This window comes from Carassius gibelio, chromosome A1 (assembly GCF_023724105.1).
Source record: "Carassius gibelio isolate Cgi1373 ecotype wild population from Czech Republic chromosome A1, carGib1.2-hapl.c, whole genome shotgun sequence".
NCBI classification, from domain to species: domain Eukaryota; kingdom Metazoa; phylum Chordata; class Actinopteri; order Cypriniformes; family Cyprinidae; genus Carassius; species Carassius gibelio.
Window position 1 is genome coordinate 25,762,104 of NC_068371.1, and position 19,415 is coordinate 25,781,518.

A 19,415-nucleotide genomic window follows, 5' to 3' on the forward strand; every position below is an offset into this window, starting at 1 on the left:
AAAACTGCTATCTGCTGAAACAGTTAATTTATTATGTGATGTCCGGCTATGTCTTCATAGCAGAGTGACTGTATAGCCACATCACCATGCTTGTACCAGCTCCGTAGTGAAATAAGAAATTAGTTTAATTAGTGTAGTGTTTGCATGCAGAGGCGTCTTTGACAGTTTAACAGAAACATGATGAGCTTTTGTTCCTGGAAAAACATGTTTTACATGTGTTTACTGATGCGTTTTGCTGTCCGTGCTTGAGGGTCGGTTCCCAACCCTCTTAATGGCTCATAAAAACACCTCAATGTACTAAACTGTGCTCACCCACACAGAAGAGTGTGATTCAAATGTATGAATCCAAAATGAAAATCTTGGAAATAAACCAGTTATTTTACTACTCTTAAGTTATTTGACTAGAAGTTGCACTTAGCGTGCAAACGAAAAATGTTGCCACAGAAACTAAATTTGTATGTTTTATCTTTAATTCTAGTTAATGAAAACAACCCTAAGACATGATCAAATTGAGAAATAACACTGAGAAAATGTCTTTTGCTTATTGATTTCGCATATGTGTGTGGAAGTAGCTGTGTGGCATAGCAGAAAGGAATTAGGAGCGGGTAGATAGCAAGATCAATAGCTCAGCATTCTAAGCGTGCACATTTCTGTTCTTGCCTATCTTTTTCACTGCAAGCAAGAAAGCCATTGTCCCCACTTGTTATTTCCAAGCTGCTTTTCTTTTCCATCCTCAGCGAGCACTGTAGCTTTTTTAACTGTGTGAAATTACCAGCTAGCACAATGCCCTTGATGTAAAGAGACATAATCAGCATCACTCACGAGTCTCTCTTAAACTTTATTTAACGAGTCATTCATCTTTGTTTTGCCTCCAAAACCACGCTCGTGAAAGAAGGTGCTGCTTAACAGCACATGAAATGCTGCCATAAAAAAGGCTGAAAGCAAATGGCGGCTAGCCACTCTCTCTTTGTTTTTCTCTCTTTCTCTCTCTCTCCCTCTCCTGCTCTCTGATGTAGATGTGTCAGTTGTAATGCTTTCTCTCTTAACTGACCCTAATTCTTCTTTAGATTGCTCTCATTCAGTTACCTTAAGCGGGTGGGTAGGATTAGGGTTTTTTCTGACCCCTCTGCTCCACTCTTCACCTTTGGATGAACAGGCCTTTCACCAGGACTTAACTACTTGAACCTTTTGATCTCCCTGTGCATCTTCTTTCAGAATACCTGTGTCTTAGGAAGCCTTAGGCTGACTTTGTATTATACAGTGTATAACTGGAATGGGAGTTAAAGTCATTTGTTATATAAGTCTACTCTTAACAACTTAAACCGTAAAAAGAAACTGTTGCTACTGGCAGATTGAGGTTACGCTAGTTTGCTAGTTCAGCAGCTGGGGTGTGAATAGATCCAAACCCTCCCAGAGGGATAGTTTGCATGCTGGACTGGAGAGGAGATTGGATCTGTGGATGCAAAGGTCAGGATGTGGGGGTGCTGGCCTGGGGATCCAACCTGACCTCTACAACCTTCATCATCCTACTCGGGTCACATATAGAATATCTCTCCATCCTACTTTTCTGTTTGTCTTCAACATCTATCCATCTATAATATCTGTCTTATCGATTTCTTGATCTATGTGATCGATTTGTCTGTCTGTCCATAATCACAATCGTCACAATCTACATCCCCATCTGACATTCCTGCATGGTAAATTAATCTGCTTCTGGAAGCCGGTTCATAAAGCCAGCTTATCTCCAGCTGGTGTGGATTGGCCCTCTTTGGTTAACTACTTGGGCTGAACCCAGTCACATATTTTTGCATTTGCTTAAATCCCTTATTCTGGCACGTTGTTGAATCACACCGACCTGATGCTAAAGACCGCTGTTCCTAGCTCATTATATACAGAGGCTGAAGGACTGTAAAAGTGTTTATAATATCTGCATATCAAAGATCAACAGCATTGTCTGTAGAATTCTCAGCTGCAGTAATCCATTTGGCAAAAATCCGTTGACAAAGAGATCTCGGCTAGCCGAAAACTCTCCCACTCTTTCTGCCAGTGCGGCAGCTAACCACATGTGACCCGTAGAAGGACCCTGCCCGTGCCCCTCATTGTAATTGGCCGTGTGATTATGTGTGCGTGTGTGATAACAGGCTCTCCCTCAGCACCCTGCTGTTCCCATTTGCTGGTTACAGCCATAAACTGGGCAAGCCCTGGTTGTTTTAACAGCACATGTTGATGAGCACTCTTTGGCTTTCTCGCATAAGAAGGACCCAATTAGACTCAAGGCAGACGTCTCTGGAACTGTGTGAGTATGCGTGCACAAGTGTGTGTATTTGTATATGATTTTTCTCACTTGTTTTTAAATGTTGAAATGACCTTACTATTTGCAGGTGTGTTGTGCTTATTTATGATTTTCAGCAAAGCGCTGCATTGTTGCTCAGGAAGCGTATTCAGGCACATTCTCCAATTGACATCTTTTCAAATATTCATCTTCTATAATCCCACCAATTTGTTTTCTCTTATTTGCTGGTTTTCATATGTTTCTGTATGGTTGATTGGTGACCTTCCCTCCTTATGTCTTACAAAGACATTTATTATCCTACAGTGTTGCCTTATTTTTGTGTATGCCTTCTTTTATGACTTTTTAAGCCCACATACAGTATCTGCACATAAAATATTGCATTTTAATGTGAAAACCACAACTCTATGCATCATAACTTTCAATCATTATTTTTTTTAAAGCGAGTGTGTGTATGCGCATACACTATGGTTAGCTTGTTTTTAAATGCTGCCCTCCAAAGCACGCTCTCCGCACACTTCCGTCTGCACCATTAACATCGCTGCGGCATGAATCATTGTAAATCGAATAGTGCACTTTGTGCGGGAATGAAACACGGCTGTCTCCGGATCATAATGGCGGAATTATAGCTCTCCCCCCATCATCACGCACGCGCTGAAGTCATCCCAAACCCAATTAAGAAGAATCCGTCTTCATTTGCTGGGTTTTGGAGGCTGACAGGCAGAGTGTCAGAGATGTGCTTTGGGTAGTTTTCATTTTGAGATGAGGTGGGGGCCCGGCTCGTCGGGTGATCGATCACAGGAAGCAGGCCAGGTATTGAAGGGTGTTGTTGCGGAAGGGGTGAAGACCTTAGATAACATCATCATTAGCCAGCAGACTGACACTTATGTGCGCATCATTACAGGCTTCAGTGTGGATGGAGTGTGTATCATCACGAGTATAATGGTTTCAGTTTTTTTTTTTTTTTTTTTTTTTTTACTCACCATGGTTTTCAATTTACGTTTTTTCATAGTGGGGCTTTTTGTAATGTAATTTCTTTTGTTTTGTTTTGTTTTGTTTTTTGTTTTGTTTCATTTTGTGTTGTTTTTGGTTTTGTTTTGTTTTCTCCCACTGAAAACAATAACTTCTTGATGGCAACGTTTAAGTTCAAAGTTTTATTTGTCAGATTCATAGCAAAAGCTAGAGTACTTGTGGACAATGAAATACACCTATAAATGTGTCAGCGCTGCTTAATTTAGCTGTAAATTGCGACAACCGTCACTCCGGCACCTCCAAGGCATTTATGGCTCAGAAACACAGACTGCATCTGTTCAGATCCAGTCGGCCCACTCCAGAAAACATGGATTTTTTTTTATTTATTTTTTTTGAAGAATCTGGCACAGAATGTTTGAAATTAGAAAGTTTTCGTGGTCGTCTGTATCAACTTAACAAAACTCTTGATTCTGGTTGTGTTGTTTTACAAAATGTTAAGTAATTAGCTGTACCACGATATGCTCTGTTCGCTTTACTGTTTTGCTCTTTTATTGTAATTTACTTGAGATATAGTGCGCATTTGTAGTTTCAGTTTTTAGAAAGCTCAGATTTTAATTTTAAGTAGCATAAATATTTAAAGCTGCTCTTTTTTGTCTTTATATTAGTGGTTATATCCTCAATCAACAATCATGCATTTTTCTGTCTATGAATCCTCAAACACAAACACACACACACACACACACACAAACACAAAGAGGACTATGACCTGCTGTACTCTGGAGAGAAAAGAAAGGAAATGAGTGCTGAGAGGGAGGAAAGAGAAGTGAGATGAAGTAGAATGAGATGTGTGAAGATCTGAGAGGAGACGAGAGGGAGATAGATTTAGGAGGTGAATGTAAGAGAGGAGAGAGAGAGAGATGCTATTGGTGTTTATGGATTTGGTCTATTTTTATTTCTGTGGCAACAAAGAGTTTCTTGTAAGGAGGGAGAAAAAGCTTGAGAGAAAGAGCAAGCATGAGAGAGTCTGAACAGGGAGCTGAGGCATCAGATAGACGCAGAGAGCTCCAGCAGTTTTTGATTGTAGGTGATATATTGGCATATGCAGACGGCAGTGTTCGGTAATGAAGTTTAAACCTCACAAACTCACTCAGATTGATCATCCAGCACATCACCTCCAGGCTTTCCTTTAGCACTCAGTGAGACATCAAATATTTAAATAATTATTCATGGAATTTATGATAGATCACCCACCTTTATCACGGTTTAATTAATTTGTTGCTCCGGCAATCAATTAAAATCAAAAGGTATCATAAAAGAGCATTTACGTCGATTTAAAAATTTTTTTTTACACACATTCTCTCTCAAAAAATTCAATATAAAACTCATTATTTTTTATTAATGATTATTTGAAGGGTTTTCTATAGCTGAATTAGATTTTAATTTATTTTGTATTTATTTATTTATTTTATTTATTTATTTATATGTATTTATTTACTTTTATTTATTTATTTATAGGTATTTTTTTTACAATGGCAATTTAATATTTATATAGTATTCATAATTAATATTAGTATATATAATAGTGTATTTATAAATATACATTAGTATTTATTTTGTATTTTATAATATTAAATGTTATGGAAATCTGTATCATGAATCAATAAATCTGAATTTGAATTATAAGACAAATCAATTTTGATTTCATGTCAATTCTAAAGCAAAAATTCATCTTGCTGCATCCTTTATTGTTCCGTCAGCACCCTCACAACACATGACACAAAGCGTTCGAAATCACAAAAGATATCCTTGAATCACTAAAAAACAGGTGTGCTGCTAATTCTGTGCGTGCCTAAGCTATTGTGAATCTATTTCCTGTTCGAGCAGCATCGGAGCATTGTCTGTCTCTCTCATGTTAGGCCAGCCACACGTCCCAGGTGCACGGGTATAAGTCTATCTCTTTCTTCAACCGTTTGCTTGTTCCTCCTCTCTCTCTTTCTTTATCTGTTCCTCAGCACTGAGGGACCATCTCTGCTTCATTTCACATGTCACCCAAAGGGGAAAAGGGCTGTGGAAAAGAGAAGCTAGCTATGGAGCAAGAAAATGGAAAGATAGAGGAAGCAAAAAAGAGAGACGGGGAGGCAGAGATTGAGAGAGCGAGGGATACTGGAGGCATTGTTCCACTCCAAGAGACACAAACAGTCTCAAGCTTTCTGGTATTCAACCCGCAGCTCCCCTGTGTGTGTGTGTGTGTGTGTTTCCAAAATGTTATAAATCTACCGGCAGAACAGAAAAAGGTTAAAATTACACAAAAATTTCAGTCTGATAGAAAATATTCCAGAGAATCATATCTCTCTCTGATATTATTTTCTTTTATTTTCAAACTCTCATTTTCTCTATCTCATCCATTTCTCATGCATTTATTCTCCGTCTTCCTTTTGCAATTTCTTCTCGGTCTGTATTTCTATCTACATACATAAGTGCTGGTGTTCAGGCCTGCTGTTTGCAATGATGCACATGTAGGGCTCAACAATAAGAATGACCCAGGGCCAATTCAACCCAGCTGATGGATAAGACCACAGTTGCATTGTCACTTCATTCTATATTTGCTGCACACTTAAAACACAATCTTAATTATTTTCTGTGATGTATTTGGCTGTGAATTGTGCTGGTTAAAATGTCACCAAGGCAGAGTTGTTTTGCTGTCTAACAGGTGAGAATAATTTGTTATTAAGTAATTTAGTAATGTTCTATTTGTAGATATATATACATTTATAAATACATATATAGACATTTCCTAGTTCAGTGGTCACGATATAATTGCAATCTCACAGGGATATTATATTAGTGTATGTTTTTGTTTTTTAATTGTTGTTGTTTCCATATATTAATATCATAATTAATACTTACAGTGATGTTTAAGGATCAAACCTACCATAGTTTATTAATAGGCCTAAAATTCGCCAAAAATCACACTATGAAAAGTAAATAGTTACTGTTGCAAATGACAAACAGATCAAACTAGGATCTTAACAAAATTATGATTTTACAAAAACACTTGAAAACATATGATAAATAAAACTGTATTAAACTTTTTTTTTTTTTTAGTTTTTTGACTGTATTTAGCATGTTCGCAAACTGTGAGTATAAAGTACTTACAACTTTTCAAATGATTTTTTATGTTATGTTTATGCTTTTGGAAATGGATCTTGACTAACCCTACTCTGGCTTATTAATTTGCATTTTAGGCTCTTTTTTACATCAAAGTATGTGCTTTCTGCAGGTCTAATTGTTTAGTTTATTAGTTTTTTAGATTCAGTTGTGATGGCAGAAGTTGAATAAAGATGAATGTTTAATATTGTGTGCAAAACAATCCTGCCTTATCATGCCTTGTTCTACAGTGCACACCAACAGTATTACTTTGTTTTACCATGTATAGTTAATATGTAACTACCTTTAAACCAAAAATGGTGTCTCTGGATAATTGATGATAATAGTGCTCTTCAATCGTCTGAGTTCTTCATGGCTACAGAAGCGGTGTCCGACCAGTAATCAGCATAGCTCGCAGCACCCTCTGCTGGTGAGAGTAATCGTCGTTTTGAATGTGCAGTAAAACAGGACATTTTCGGGGACAGCTCCAGTCTGGGACAGGACACCAAAAACGTGACTGTTCCCATTTTTCTCCCAACCAGATTATGAGTGCTGAGTACATGGTTTGCAGTGTTATTTTAGTATTATCTTTTCACTTCAAGTTTTAGTAATTTTGTCGAGTGTTTTTGTTATTTTTATTGTTTAGATTTGCTTTGTTTTTTTTCACATTTTTATATGTCTATATAATTTTTTTAATTAAAATTTTAAAAAAATTTAATAAGTAAATTTTATTTTATATAATTTAAGTTTTAGTTTGAATTTTTTATGGTTTTACTTTTAGTTAATGCTAATTTGAGCTCATATATTTCTTTTACTAATGATTTGTGGCAGAACATGCCTTGTACAGTGTCCACTGATTATTCAAGTGACCAGCAATTGTCATTTCTATTTTTTAATTTGCATCAATCAATGATAAAGGCTTATTAGTTATAATAAGCATTTAATCTCTTAAGCATACAATTCGTTCATCCAGTTTGATGGAGCATTTTTCATGTGTTAGTCAGTGAGCCGTCCCTGCAGGGGGTTCACACAGCCACGCAAAAACTCAGCTTCCAACTTCACAGGTTTTTTTTTTTATCGTCTTATTCATCGCATGCCTTTTTTTTCTCAACAATTCATTTCATATGCATCAAAGTCTGTGTGTGTGCTCACTTCTGTCACTGTGATGTGTCAACTGTTGTGTGATCACTTCTTTTGAAACTGAACCACACTAGATAGACACTTACTTCTCTCTTAAACCATCTGGAGTGAATTCATGTCGCATCAGAAAACCGAAATGACTCAAGGTAGTGGTATAATAGACCATAAGGCCGGATTGTATATGCTCATGTATGATTTATCCACACACTGTTCTTGTTGAGGCATGTTACCAAAGTGTGTCCTTCAGCTTTGTTTGTGCTCTCTGACATCCACTGAGGATCAGGTAAAAAGACAAAGCGAGAAGGAGAAAAGAGAGAGACAGACGCTAAGTGATTTCAGCAGCGTGGCTTTTCTTAAGCGCTCCTGTTAGCACCGAGGCACGGGTTGCTATCGATTAGAATATGAAAACCTGGAGGCCTGCATATGAGATCGGGGATGAGGAGGCAGTGGAGAACACTAGAACAGACAGCATGCACACACACGAGCAGCGGCGAAAGAAGTTGCTGAGTAGTTTTGACCTGGTGTCAAGCAAAAAAAAAAAAAAAAGAATGCAGAAGAATGCTGTGCAAAATCACACAAAGAGAAGGGGAGGGAAATCAATGACTGACAAACAAGCAGTGTTAATTTTGACACGAAATTTTAATTTAGTTTTAGTCTTAGTCTTTTGACTATAATTCTTTTTAGTTTTAGTCAAGTTTTAGTCATCTGATTTGTTTTAATTTTAGTCTTATTTTAGTCGACTAAAATTGCTTGGTATTTTAGTCGACTAAAATTGCTTGGTATTTTAGTCGACTAAAATAAGACTAAAATCAATAACAGATTTACTAGACAATTTTTTACAGCTGGTATAGGAAACAAACTTAACCAAAATATATAAAACACAAATTCAACTTTATTTCAACACAACTGTGTCTTTATTTCGATTCAAAAGCTTTTATGCAGCAACAAACACTGTCATGATAATGTAAACAATAACTAGCTGCCAATTGACCATCAATAAAAGAAAAATAACATTAGGTCCAGGACCTTAAAGCTTACAGCTGAGCTGAACAATAAGTGCATACATTTAAAGTAAATATTTAATAAGTTGGCAGCTAGGTGGATAAAAAAAGTAACAAGATTTTATAAGGTATTCATTTGTCTAGCAATATTGTATGTTTTAAATACTACAATATTGCTAGATTTGTATGTATAATGATAGGATGTGAACATTCATGTTTCACATGACTAATATAGAAATATTTGTGATATTGTCAACAAGTAGAACATTATAAAATATACTAAACATTAGTATTAATCAAATGTATTTATCATGATATTACATATTAGTATTGTGCTCGCATCTAATTTGAAGAAGGGGCTATTTTACAGTACTTTTCAGTTCGTAATATTTAATGCTACAACATCTACGCACTGCACTATTCCAATTTTGCTTAGCTCAATAAACAAAAGAACATCGTTGTAAAATTACATTTGAGAAAATGTCCGGGTGGCTGGTCTGTAAATGTCTTTTCAAATTGGTTGTGTTCTTGCCACGAATGAGCGCTCTGCGTGCTTTACACTTTGTTTTGTTTTGTTCGTTGTCAAACGTGAAGTGAGCTGTGGACATTTTGTCGCTCTTTTAGACAGTAGGGACTTTAAGCAACAGCTGCGAATGGAACGGCTACAGCGACCGGAAGTTTGCCGTCACACCGCTGTAGCCAAGAACGTAAAAGTCACTAAGCAACGGTAAAACAGAACAGCGCAACGCAGCATTAATTCATTTATTGAGATCCCAAAAAATATATAATTTAAAAAAGCAAGAGAAGGATTGCTTTTGGCGTTAAATGACAATCTTTTGTCAGAAGAGGAGTTTTTAATATTGTATGATGTAAATAAGTCTAAAAACATAACATTTATTTACCTAACCTCTCACGTTGTAGCGACTCTGGCAAATCAGCTGTTCTCCCGTAGTAGACCGTTAAATTAGAACGTCATAAAGTAGCAGTTAAATTCGCGCAGGCGCAATTGCCGTTCCACCAGAGGCTGTTGCTTAAAGTCCCTATCACCTCTTCGAATGCCGACTTCCCGGGAGCTCATAAAAACTGAAAACCTTCGCTTCACGTCTCAATAAGTCAGGCTCTGATTGGTTCTCTTCTCTCATGCAGTCTGTTCTGTTTTGCCGGTTCTTTTGGTCATTCCTCGCATCTCTCCCGTCTGCTGATTTGATTTTCGTCACAGTCTATTTTCGTCTCGTCCTTTATTCGTTGACGATAATGTCAATCAATTTAGTCATAGTTTTAGTCTCCATCAGTGCCTTCTATTTTAGTTTTCGTTTCGTTTTCGTCGGCAAAAATATATTCGTGACGAAAATAATGACGAAAATATTTAGTCAACGAAATTAACACTGCAAACAAGTGCCTTTAGTTTACTGCCTCGGAATGGTGAGGCTGTGGAAATAATACCCTCATCATCGAATCTTCCGTGCTTTATGTGTGTTTGTGTGTGTGGGTGGGTGGGTGTTCAGATTGTACATGCATAATTTAAAACATAGAGCTCCATATAGGTTTGTGCAGTTTATTTAGCCTATTCCAGGGGGTTTAGAAGTTTATGAAACCCATAATTCTGACTGCTCTTTTAATAGGATGAGAAACATTCAAAGCGATTGTGAAATGCTGATAAACTCACACCTGTGCACTTCCTGTGTTACTGCACAAGGTGATGTTGCTTAGCAACTACAAACAGCCTGCAATTAGACTAATGAACACTCACCGGACAACTTTTTAATTCATATAATTAATGCTAATCATTTATTTCACTTCACGTGGTTGTGTGTAAGAAGGTCATTTGTAGAATTTTTTGAGAATTCCCTGCAGCTGTTTTGTGGAGCTCTGTGTGTGTGTGAATTCTTTGTTGGACTGCTGATCGCTTCAGTAGTATTATCTGTTATTGTTGTTTATTATGGCTAAATTGATGCGCTTGCATGAGAATGCTTATCCAACTCTCTTTCTTTCCACTGAAATAAATTCTTCACTGTGTGGGTTTGTTTGAGCACTGGAAGCATGGAGAAAATAACACTTCCCGTCCTGCTATTTCTGCATCTCTTCTCTCTGCTCTCGGCTTTAATTGACAGCTGCACTGGATTATGTGTTGTGTTCAACTTCTTCATCTGCATAGACAAATCATTACTCATGAGAGAGAGGGTCAATCTGTGATTGATCTCTTCACGTGTGTGTGTGTGTGTGTGTGTGTGAGAGAGAGAGAGAGAGAGGCAGTAGGGAGTGCTGATGGAGCAGGTTGGCATAAAACCACAGAAAGAACTTTGGTTATCACAGAGAGACAGAACAAATGAAAACGGGATGAGAGATGAATAGATAGAGGAAATTAATTTTTTAAAAAGCTGCAAAACCAGGATTATACATTGCCCTCTGCAAACTCACTTCCCTCAGTCCATTCAACAGCTGAATTCCTCACCATTAAAGGCTTGTGTGCTTCAAACCTTCTGAAACGTTTTAGTATTTTCAGTAGCGCTTTACTTGAAATCATTTTAGTGCGCTAGAATGCTGTTGTACTGAATATCACAACAGCTGTGATTCAGCCAGAGTGAATAACATTCTGTCTAAAATGTACGCTACTTTTATTGAAAGGATGTATGAAAGTAATATTTCACTCAGACTCATGCTGTAGTACTATACCTACTGCCAAATCACAGACAGTTCTTGCTCATAAAAAAAAAAAAAATACAGTACAGTACTTGTGTTAATAATAATAATCATTTGAATGTTCACATGAATAATTTCAGCCACTAGTGCATACATTTTAAAGGTATAAAAGTAGCATGTGAAAATGTATTAAAACAAACAATTAACACCTAAATGAAGGTATATTATATAATGTATAATGTACTTTATAATAATATAACCATGAATACATAAGCAGTTATAATAAATTATTTATGTGGTTAAAATTGTTTATAAAAATATGTAATGCAAAATTACCAAATGATTACTAATACATACTATAACATGCCATCTCACGATACTGATAGTTTGCTGATAACTTATTTTTAAACCCTCATTATGAATTAATTACACAAATAATAAAGAAATGTAAATATAAATACATTTTATTTGTTTCCATGTTTATTTAGCTGTCTTGTATGATACATAACTCAGTTCTTCCATGAAATCAAAAGTGCTTTTAATTTTTATATGATTGACTAATGTAAATTTGAATTGTCCCTTAATTCAGTTCTAAACAAACACTAAAAAAAACAACAACAACATATTAAGGTAGATCAATGAATTAAATAATTAGTTATCAACATCGCAGTTACAGCTGCTGTGATTAATCGATCGGGCAAGTTGTTTTTCAGCAGTTGAGCGTTGTGACCAATCACAGCCATGTCCGTTGTGTAATGAATGCAGTGGTGAATCAGAGGCCATTTAATGTGTATCTTTATATCAGTGTTCAGCCAAGAGTGAACACTTTATTGCTTTAGTCAGTTGGTCTGAGCTCAATAGATTCAGCTCACACACACACACACACACACAGTGGTGTATCGGTGGCAGCACATAATGTTAATGGCTATTAATTTGTTGGTTGGGATGGGCAGGCTGGCTGGTGTGAGCCCTGCTCCCAGAGGATCTGCCTGTAATTGTGTTTCAAATCATAAATATATAAATAACACTTGCAATAATTAAAAAAATAATAATTCTTCCCTGCTTTTTCAACCTCTCTGTTTCTTTTTCTCTCACTATCATACAGACACACACACACTGGTTTTTCGTCTGCTTCTCCTTTACCTTTCTCTATTTCTCTTTCGCAATGCAGTGAAGAGTAGAAGGTAATTAGAAGGCTGTGTGCCCAGGACTCCAAAGCCACACGCCAAGAAGCAGAGGTGACTTTGCTCACTGTCTCATGAGTGTGTCCAGACCCCTGACAGGGAACTGAGAACCAGTCAACTTAATTACTATTCACTCACTGCCCTCACATTTTGCCTTTGACTGCTCTCAGATCAGGGGTCCTTGACCATGTCTGATAAGCTGTTATTATATGCTAAGCGGAGGCATTGAGCCCAGGTCAGTTTGGGAAAGTGATTATATTAGAAAGATGTGCGCGAGGAAAAGAGCAAAGCCTTTTCATATAACAAGAATACTCTGAAAATGTCAACAAGATGAAAACATTTTCAGATAAATAGCATGGAATATGGGCTTTCTGTCATTATACATTAGGCGTGAATATCTCTTTGTCTATTGATGAATAATAAGAGTTTCAAGTCCTTTTGAAGTCTCATGTTCTTACCTTAGTATTGTTATGTGTGTGTGTGCATGCATGTGTGTATGTCCATACCAGCGTCCATTTGTTAATGGCTGATTTGATGGTAAATGGATTTAAGATGACGATAAAGTGAATCGGCAGCCAAGGAAAGCAAGTGTGTTTGTCTGTTAGTGTGTGTGTGTGTGTGTGCGTGTGTGTGAGTGTGTTCTGTGGCCTTAAAGACAATTGTGGCCTCTGTGGAGAACGTTTCCAACTTCCATGTGACCACAGCTAGTGAAGCAGAAACATCACAAACAGAATGCTTAAGCTGCAAACCGTCATTCTTTGCTGTTTTATGTTTGGTAGCAATTGGTGTTTTGTTCACGCTGCTTGTGTTTATGCATGCATTTTAAACAGCTTTATGAACGTGCATTTTGTTTTTGATTTGCAAGAAAATATTTTCTTTTTGCTTATTTACAGTAATACAACTTTTTTAAAGGAGCTGCTCTATGTTTGTTCTTTTCATTTGCTGTTGTTATTTTTTTATTTTCCTTTCGTTTAAAGTGTTTTTTTTTTCTTTAGGTTCTCCCATGCCATCCTCTCTCTCCAGTCCATCAGTCACTGAGCATTCCCATTCTCATCCACCCTCACCCAATCTCCATGACAACCAGAGTTCCGTCTTAAGTAATGCCACCACACAGGCGTTGCAGGACTCTGATTCGGAAGAAGAGTACACGTCCGTTCTCTATAGACCCGTAACACAGCCTGCCCTCAGCCGCAGCTGTGATGGTAAGGTGACCACCCCCACCTTCTCTCGCTCTCACACTCTGTCCTCCTAGGTCTGTGAAGTAAGAAATGCAAAGGCTGTGTTCAAAGTAGAAAAAACACTGGAGTGAACTATATTCAGGCTTTGATGGAAGTTTTATTAGAGAATGTCACATCCAGTCAGTGGTGTTCAACTTCTGTGTGGATTGGGGTGTGTGTGTGGTGGGGGGCGGGATACTGAGAACAGTTATTTAGATTTGACTGAACTTTGAATTAAGTTAAAGGACTAGTTCACTCACAAATTAAAATTCTGTCATTGTGTTCTCACTGCACTCTTATTATAGATTAATAAAACTAAGACCATAAAATAAAATATAAAATTGTTACCTGAAATAAACATAAATTGGAAATCAAATATTTAGATTTTAAAACAAATTATTTTAACTAGTAAGACAACATTTCTCCTTTTCTAATAAAATTAATATAATCTAATAAATTATATATATATATATATATATATATATATATATATATTTTTTTTTTTTTTTTTTTTTTTTTTTTTTTTGAACCATGTACAGTATGATATAGGAGAATATGGAGCATCAAATGTATTCATCAAAGTGTGCCATAAAAGTAGGCCATATTATTTGCATTGTAGTCTTTGCATTTGTAGTCATTATAGTCTTCTAAAGTCATACTATAGGTAGAGAAGCTATTCACTTAAAACCTTGCTGTAATCTTGACACCATTCACTTTATTAGTAAGGAAAAGTGCGGCATTTGTGGATAAACTATCCCTTTAAAAAATAAGCCAAAAATAGTATGTATGTGCTTTTTCTTAGAGTGCATTTTGTTTTACAGTATATGTTCTCTTCCCATCTCTCCAGCAGCTATGCTCTGAGCCTCCTCCTGTTATTGCTTTCATCTTGTGTCTTTTCAGACGCTAACACAAACAAACACACTGCTGGTGTGTTCTTGTCCTCATGCACCATGACCTCTGTGTCTTTGTTTGAGAGCCTTACAGGAGCTCCAGCTGTCATCAGCATCATCTTAAGCCAGCGTCCCACTAGCTGTTTTTTCATGTGTACACCTCATTTACATAGTCATTGGAGAATCAGAGGGAGTCTCTGCCGTGTCTCTCAGCGGGCGAGTGTTAACACTAACCCAACTCCCTGCTTACCCTCTGATAGCATCTAGCAAGATTGAAACTATCAAAGGCAGTCAGATGAAGCCTTGGCAGTAACCAATGAGCTCTCCTCACAATGAAAATTCAATCTGCTCTGATCTGATCCAAACATTTTCCACCCAAAAACACTCTTCCAGATTGGTTTACACCAATAATAGTGCTGCAGCAGTGACATCAAACCCCAAACAGGAATCCTATATCACCAGCAGACCTGTCAAGATCCACTTGCCTCACTATGTGTTGTTGATGCTGGTTGATGTATTTTTACCTCTAAAAGCCTGCCTTAAACAGAAACATTTCATTTGGGCTAGTATTTATCCATAATGAGGATGATTAGATTTGCTTTATGAGAGGAATGAATGGAGTTTCTGCGCCATTGTTTATTCAGCGAAATAGCACGGCAAATTAAATTTAGGGCTCTCCTCCGTATAATTCCTACATTCCACAGTGCATAAGTAAAGTATATTGTTTTAAGAACACTTTATAGGGTATAGGAGTTCATGTACTGTATCTATGCACTGACATCAGGAAGGTTGACAGAGCCCAAACAGGACCACACATATCCAGATGTTTACAGTATGCTGCTTTTAAAGAAAACTCACCTTCTATTCATCCATACAATGTGATCCATGCCCAAATCAAAAGCAGCTCCATTAAAAAAAAAGAAAGAAGAAGCATATCAGTGTCAGGCTGCTCATAATGGATGAGCTTTTATCTGAAGTAAAGGGCTTTCTCGATAACCATCTGGATTCACAGCGATGCAGGCTTGACTAGGAAACCCCACATTTACCGCCAGTAAGTCTTTTAGGCTGATTTGCATGTGGCTGTCAAGTGTGGATCAGAAAGCACTCCAAGCACTGACAACTCATCATTTGAAGCGATCATCAATATTTGTAATGAGTGGAGGTGCTGCTGCTGATCGTTGCGGAGACGCAGGGTTGAAAGAGAGAGGGACAGCCTGAAAAAAAAAAAAGGCTCTAGTGCACAATCCTCAGTGGCCAGGTTCTTTCTATCTATTTATCTTTTATAGATATCTATCTTTAAAATTCATATTTTTATATGTATGTAAATCGCTTTGAGATGCTACTTTTAAAGGCGCTATGTAAAATAAAGTTTATTATTATTAATAATAATAATATAAATGCAGCCTCGGTAAGCATTGGAGACTTCTCAAATCTTCTAAAAATCTTACCAACCCAAACTTTTAAAAAATAGTTTTTTGTATAAAATGTATTCATTGCATTTACACTTTCCAGCGAACCTCCTGCTTTTGCTTTTTTGAGAGAATAAAAATCAAGGTTGAGAAAAGGACCTATAAAATAAGCATGCCCTGTTCTGTTGTTTTCGGGTCAAAACGCGCTTGAAATGCAGAATACACGCATCAGTAAGACACATAGACAGACAGCAAACAAGAGCTATGTCCGTCGAGAGCAATTACCCTCTGCCTGCGTAACTCATCCAACATAGACGCTTGTTGTCAGTTAGCCAGCCAGGGGTCTGTTGAAGCTGCCAGCGCACCGTAGTGCGGACTCTCTGAAACGGAGCCTCTGGTCACCAGGCCTGTCGGGCTCCTTCTCTCTCACGCACCGATTGCTATTGTCAGGTGCAGTGGGCATGAAAGCAGCAATTTTATAGCACAGGAACTCCAATAACGTTTACCGGGGCCGATGGAGGCCTCCGATTCCTGCGTCTTGCTCACTCAGCCACACGGGTTGCTTAAGTTCCTACTGTTTCTCACTTTCTGGCTTCTTACTTCCATTCTCCTCACTGCCTTCATGTTTTCTCAGTGAATAGGGAGAGAAGTCTGGCTTATGGGCCACATTTTAAATTAGCCGACCACATCAGTGCCTGCTCGAGATTGAACATGAGAGTGTTCCGTATGATCCAGCTCCAAATGGGGGGCATTAACGGTCTAGTGGGGCTGTACATGTTGATGAATCAGGGTTGGACACAGATCTGAAGCATTGTTTACCCAAACAGTGCTTTTTTTCTGAAAAGAGGTTAGGTTAGGGCTATAATAACACCTTTCTAAAAATAGATTTTGGATGCTGTTTAGTTTCCCAAAATACAGAAAAAAACAGAAAGTCGTCCTCAGGATCACAGCTAGATCATTTTATTTTGGTATTAAAAAAAAGTATGATGAACTTCTACATAACTTGTACATAAATGTTGTGTGTGTGTGTGTGTACAAGTTATTCATAAATATTATACATACAATATACATATCCTTTTTGCTGTAGTTACATTTTATTTAAATTTAAAATTTTATATACGATGCTATTTTGTAGTTTTGTTTACTGCGGTTCTATGTGTATAATGTATTTAGCGAATCATATACAAATATGTGCGAGTGTGTACAAATACTTAAACATTTAAATATATATAGTTAAAAGGAAAAAAAAAGCTGCTGCAAAGCACATCTTGTGTGTATTCATAAAGTTTCTTCCATCGCTCACAAATGTGATGCAACTCTTTGTGATTCCACATTGGACTATTTATAATGGATTTAAGTGTTAAAAATTAATATTGTGTTTCATTCTGAAAGGAACCTTGTGTATTGTCTTGCCGGAGGTCTGTGGGCGGTTGCACCAAGGTTGCATGGAGTCATTTTTGACACCAGTAATACGTCTTTCTGCCTGTCTGTCTGCCTCTCTCTGTGTAACATTTACTTCATTGGGCTGTTAGGAAGAGCTTCCACTCCCCTTGCACGGCTTGGATGTAATTGGAAGCGCAACTGTATGTCAGTTACAGTTCAGTGTAACACTCAACCCTGCTCCCCTCATTAAAAGGTGTGTGTGTGTGTGTGCACGTCAGTCTTGTGGTTGTGTTGCTCAGCGCCCGTCTGCTGCAGAAAACATTCGCTCTCACCTGCTCATTAAAAATACATTACCACCCAAAACGTTTCGTCATCAGCTTTTTAAATAATGCTCATTCTTCCTGAGAGCTGTCGATGTCAGACAAGGTAATGGGTTGTCCAGCACCTGGCACAGCTAGCGATTAGCTTACCCATCAGCTTGTGAATGATCACCCTGCCTGAGCGAACCCCTAACCTTGAGCGATCTCACCTTGGGTATTCATGAGCTTCCTGCTGGTCACTGTGAGCCAAACTAAACCTGTTGAATTAGTGCAGAAAAGACGGATACTACAGGAAAGGAAAATGTTCCACAAACATTTTCCAACCCAGCTTCAGCAGATGGAAGACAATAGGCCTGTTGGAAGACAACAGAGGTTGTTGAAAGGTTAACACTTCCTCTGGTTTTCTCATCTCAGATAGGGAGCTGTTTATCACAGCTCTGCATTCAATTTGATGTTGCATACAATCTCATATCGCATTGCAACTCATGCGTTATTGCCTCAGAAATACAACCTTGCACTTGAATTCACCTCCAAGTGGTAATATCAGGGGACTCATCAAAGTGGAAAAAAGAAATAATATCCCTCCAAACCCCACAGCAATTACTCTGAATTACGCCAAATTATGAACCTGCAATTCAGCTCTAAGGCTGAGGATTAATGTCAGACTCCCTCCACTTCGTTGGTACATCTTAAATTGCCTTTCACTGCCAACACGCACTTTGACAGTTTGAGAAATTTACAACCTTCTGAATGGTGTAATTACTTTTCTTTGTTTCCCTCTCCCTCGCTTTCTGTTAGATTTCAGGAAATACTGTTTTTTTTTTTTTTTTTTATCATAGTGTGTCACGCAGGCTAGAGGTTCAATTGATCTCCAGTAATGATTTGCCCTCGAGTTTGTCAATATTTAAAAACCACTTTGTCCCTCAGAAAATCATAGACAGCCAGGCAGATAAATGTCACAACCTGCTGATATTTATCTTTTATAAATAGCACACTGTCCGAATGTTTGACAAGCAGGAGCAGGAGCAGGGAACTCAGCATCCTCCTTTTCATTTACCTGACCTAAAATTTCAGCTGCGGCACCCAAAATGAGGGGCCTCTACTTTACCTCAGACATACCGCCATTAATAAGCGTTCAAAACCACTGTCTGCAGATCTTTGAGGGTGGGAGCCCACATATCTCCCACAGTGCCACAGACTGGTCGAAATTTTGCAGAGAGAGTCGAGTGGTGAGCTGTCCCTTCTGCCTCTGTTCATTACTCTTTGGTAATGGCTGTTCTCTGTCGGGGGTTGATGCTAAATTGGCTGTTAGAGGACAAAAGCCCAAACTAGCAGTGGCAAAACAGGAAAAGACAGCAGGATAGACCTTGAATCACCCACCTTTTTCTTTTTTCCCCACCTCCTTTTTTGAAGAATTGATGTCTCTTCGATGCACCCATATTGGGCCCCTTTTTTCCCCCTCGGTCACCCGCCCGCACACTTACGCGCACACCTGTCAGCCATAGACGCTTCACAAAAGAGGCATTTTCAATTCTGTCTGGGTCGTTGATCAGAGGATGTGGTGTCCTGTCCATTTCCCACACAGAAAGACAAGGCCTGCATACAGTGACAGACTTGATCTCTCCTTTACAGGGAAACAAAGATTTTAGCCTACCATTATAAAATGATGGTCTAGTTTAAAGCATCTGTTGTAGTTTATCTCTGGCTTTTAGCTAATCAGGCAATGCTATTTATTTTTTATTTTTTTCAAGTTGCAGGAAAGATTTTCATGTGAAACAAGCTCCTTGTTTATTGTCCTTTACAATCGTTCTCACCACAAGCA

The 19,415-nt window shown here is 37.9% G+C and overlaps 1 protein-coding gene across 6 annotated transcripts in view; it reads left to right on the top strand.

The window, feature by feature from the left end:
- LOC128016610 (teneurin-3) overlaps positions 1–19,415 on the top strand; it is a 281,615-nt gene that overhangs the window by 154,290 nt on the left and 107,910 nt on the right. For 4 of the 6 annotated variants that reach the window (XM_052601266.1, XM_052601257.1, XM_052601273.1 and 1 more), the window contains one exon: positions 13,370–13,576. The exons of the other annotated variants lie outside the window; for them this stretch is intronic. In XM_052601266.1, coding sequence (XP_052457226.1) covers positions 13,370–13,576 — 207 coding nt within the window. The remainder of the gene's footprint in view (positions 1–13,369; positions 13,577–19,415) is intronic. 6 annotated transcript variants of the gene reach the window in all.